The sequence below is a fragment of the Lactuca virosa genome, chromosome 1 (genome assembly GCF_052849685.1).
Source record: "Lactuca virosa cultivar CGN04683 chromosome 1, Lactuca_virosa_CGN04683_v6, whole genome shotgun sequence".
NCBI classification, from domain to species: Eukaryota; Viridiplantae; Streptophyta; class Magnoliopsida; order Asterales; family Asteraceae; genus Lactuca; species Lactuca virosa.
Window position 1 is genome coordinate 66,828,580 of NC_136426.1, and position 4,439 is coordinate 66,833,018.

Genomic DNA, 4,439 nt, shown 5'->3' on the forward strand with positions numbered 1-4,439 from the left:
GATAAAGTGATATACTCGTGAGACATTAAAACAACTAGGCCTCAAAGAACTCTAGTATCGATGGCATTAACAAATTTCTCCTTCCGCATACGATTTTTCTTGATTTTTTTTTGTTGCGGTGCAACGAAACATCCATAACATGGTAAGAAACACCACATGAAAGGAAAGTCGTAGCCGTAAATTTATCTCCAACTACTATGTAAAGCAGTGATAATAAATCTATAAGTATAAATATCAAATTTTCCCACAATTATATCACCTTTTAGTGTCGTTCACCATATCACATGAAATTAAAATGTAATTGCTAGTCTCGATCTATGAATCACAAAAAAGCATAAAAGAGAAATTAATTCAATTCCCCTATCCATGTTACACGAACAACAAACATATTTAAAAAATCATCCACCTAATAATGAGACCACATAAGTTACAACAAACACTTGTTGACTTGGAATTTATTTTATTATAAATTATATTATTTACACCATATGAATCTTTTAAACATAATGACAACTTCAAGTGAGACCTCACACTAAAGCAAACATCAAGAAGTTAGGTAATGAATGTAAGGCACGCCTATAAAGAAGAGAGAGTTTATGCATATGTACATAACTTGAACCATTGCTCTTAAGTTTTTGCTCTAAGGGCTGTAAATCTGGATTTTATTTCATCATAATCAGGGAGTTTGGGATGAACATGTCCCCTTGGCGGATTATTGGTTACATCTGAAACCGTCCGCACATGCCCTTTCTTTGCTAATGGATTTGGCACACATTCAGTGGAATGTGATTTCACTCGTGACAGGGGCCCACCTTTTCTCTGTCGTGTGTTTTTCTCGCCTGGTGGTAATGTGGCATTATTGTCTAAAATTCGAATATTTGAATTATTTGAAACCTCTTGGTTCTCCTTGTTACCATTATGTTTTTGTCTTAATCCTAATCCAAAGAATGATCTTCCTTTACTTGAATCATCAGAAGAACTATCGTCTGAACTTGTGCTGGTTTCTCGGCTAGTTGAGAATAGACTAGTGGTCCTTGACCAGTAATCTAAAATTCTTTTACGCATTTGGTCCGTTTGTTTTTCAATTTCACCATTTGACCCCTCGTGGTTTCCTGTCTCTTGAACTTTTATCCTCAAGCCATTTTCATTGCGAGTTCCATGAGATTCTTCATTGTGTCCATCACCATACATGTTTTGGGGTTGATCCTACAAAACACGTGATATTTATAATTGTGATGTTGTTTCTCTCGTTCTGTATTTTGTAGGTTCTTAAGACTGTATAAATAAGACCCACGAGATAAAAAAAATAAAAAAAAATAAAAAAAGTTAACGAATCAGAAAGAAAAGGATCTCACGTCGCTGGATGGGGTTGGCTTGTATGAACTTTGTTCTAATGAATTGGGGTCCCATTCTACACCATGTTCTAACGTAATCTCTTGCATCAAGTGAATCTTCATGTCATGTGTTGGGCGCTCCTTTTTAAACAAATTCACAAACTGACAACAACAACAAATTTTTAGCTTTACATGATTAAAAGTACCGCGAAACAACAATAAAAATGCAAATATACAATAATATATGCATGAATTTGTGTCATTTTATTATTTTAGTCCATTTACTATCTTTTGATGGTTAACACTTATACGATTGTAAGAAAAAACTTTTTTCTGAGTTACCTTGTTTTCATATTAGAGGAAAATAAAACTTTTTTTTCTATGTTACCTTGTTTTCATATTAGAGAAAAATATAAAAGAAATACTTAAGACATTTCTACTATTTTATCAATTTAACTATTAAATTGATTTTTATCAATTTAATAATTGGTTTTTTTTATCAGTTTAATCACTAAACTACTATTATAAGAATCATAAAAATATAACAGATTAATAGCAATGGGTTATGATTTCCTGTATTTTAAACTTTTAAAAACCATAAACGAAAAAAATGGTGTAAATTAGCTAGAGTTTTTAATCTTTTTAACAATTTAATCACTAAACTATATGTGTTATGATTTTCTGTAATTTAAACTTTCAAAAGTTATAAGCGAAAAAAATGGTGTAAATTAGCTAGATTTTTTATTTGTATACAAGTGTTCGGTAAAATAGTTATCTTTTAATGATGTAACTTATGGAGTTTTTTTTAAATATTCCAAAAATGTCCTTATATATATATATATATATATATATATATATATATATATATATATATATATATATATATATATATATATATATATAGAGAGAGAGAGAGAGAGGTAGGTTCAACTGTTTCTCACATCTATTGTGTGCTAAAATGCACCAATAGAAATTTAGTATTAATTATATGTACATTAAATGTTATCCATACTTATAACTCATTTTTATGGAAACTAATTAAATTCGTTATTAATGTCAACAATAATATTCTTTCAGAATGAATTCATATCTAGAAAAATGAGAGTGTATTCCAGCAGAATGAGACGTTCTTCATATTCCATACAACTTTATTGTATTTTAAGTAAGTGAGTCATGAAACAAAATACGAACTCATATATTAAAACGTAGATGCGAATTCATTCTGAAAGAATGTTATTGTTGACATTAATGACGGATTTAATTAGTTTCCATAAAAAGAGAATTATAATTATGGATATCATTTAATATACATATAATTATGGAAATCATTTAATATCTAATTATTTAATTTACTAAATTCATATTGATGCATTCTAGCACACAATAAATGTAATAAAACAAAATAACCTAGCCCTATATATATATATATATATATATATATATATATATATATATATATATATATATTTCTTTTAGTTATATATCTACATGTTCATTTATGTCATTTTATATTTACAATAGCTTAATATGTATTTTTTACAAAACATTATTATTCATAAGCTAACTTATTGGCTATCGGCTATCTTTCAACTAGTCTACCAAATAATATTTAATCGTTTTCAAAAATTCCATCCACCCCAAATATAGGTTAAATCTAATAAATTATAGTATCTTTCTATATTTCAGCCTAAAAACCGAGTTTTACTATTTAATTATAATCGTTAAGGAGTCAACCTCTTTGTTGATAAAAGCTTCGGGTGAATTGCCATATCTCTCGGTAAACAAGCTCCTAAGTTCGCGCAATTCCGGCAAATCAGCAATTCTTGCAGCAGCATATATCAACGATGAGACTGCTTCCCTGCATTCTTGTGGGCATTCGCTATGTACGTAACATAGGAAGGAAATCATTTAACAGTTAAAACTCAATTAAAATGTACTTTTAAGCAAAAAGAAAGGATTAAAGCATCAGATACATGCATGATCAAAAGATGCGTCTTTACCTCTGATCATTCATGACTGTTAGATGGTTTAAGATCAGCATGCAAAATTGCTCGATGAAATCATAACATAATGACCGATTTTGGTCAAGATATAATCCCGCAGCCTGTTTATGTTGAATAGCAACTTAGCTAGTAACAACTTGTACATCTTGCATTAAAAGTTGCATAATAATACATGACATATATATTCAATTCTGTTAAATACGCGAATCATTTTAAGCTGCAATCCTCAATGTTTTCTTCTGAATGAATTGAAAATCAAGAACAAAGAAAGAGGGAGAACAAAAATTCCAGAAATATTTACCCTATGATAAGCATCAGCAACAAACCCGTTTCTCAGAAGATCAACAATATCATTCCTCAAATACTTCTCCATTGCTTTTCGCCTCCTCTTTATAATCTCGATTCGCATCAATGTCAGCTTGATATTTGAATGGCTACATTACGCAAAATTTAGACGTTCAGAAGGGAAATTTGAATTCGATAACATTACAATATGAAAATTTATATCCAGCGCATAACTTTTTACCATTTCGAGTAAAAACTTCTTCTGAACCACGTCTCAATCATATTTGCAAAGAATTTCATGAATGTAAACCGATATAATCAGATTGGAGAAGGTGATTTTCATTCATTTTAACCGAATGAAACTTTATTGTTGGTTGGATATGAATGAAGTCGAAGATAGATAGTATCATGAAGGAAGGGAAAGGAAGCTTTGGCATGAGGAAAGAAGATGAAACCAAGCAAAGAATCTGCGTATAAATATGACGATGAACATATCGACGAGAGTTGCAAGAAGATAAGACGGTTGGTATACGGACGGGAACCGGTGTACATCACCCGGTTCCGGTTTCGTCCCTTTTTTACCTGTCTGTCTGAATTTCTAAAACGAACTTTGCGTCTATAAAAAGGTAATAAGGAAGATAGCTTTTTAATCTAATTAAAATATTAATATATTAAAGGGTAAATTACACAAACATGGCTTTTATAAATAGTTCATTGACTACATTCATTGTTTTTATTTATGATTTAATTATTAAGTTTTTTAATTTTTGCAATATTAATCACTTAACTGTACAATCTAATTATGTGACATATTAAG

The 4,439-nt window shown here is 29.9% G+C and overlaps 1 protein-coding gene across 1 annotated transcript; it reads right to left on the reverse strand.

Annotated features, from left to right (window-relative positions):
- Positions 1-435: 435 nt before the first annotated feature.
- Positions 436-4,203, reverse strand: LOC145104990 (uncharacterized). Its single transcript, XM_079042140.1, has 6 exons — positions 3,864-4,203; positions 3,639-3,771; positions 3,335-3,438; positions 3,069-3,213; positions 1,356-1,496; positions 436-1,206 (listed from the first exon to the last, which is right to left on the reverse strand). Exons 1-6 carry the CDS (start codon positions 3,920-3,922, stop codon positions 628-630), a joined length of 1,161 nt encoding a protein of 386 aa, XP_078898266.1. The 5' UTR covers positions 3,923-4,203; the 3' UTR covers positions 436-627.
- Between the last annotated feature and the right edge of the window lie 236 nt (positions 4,204-4,439).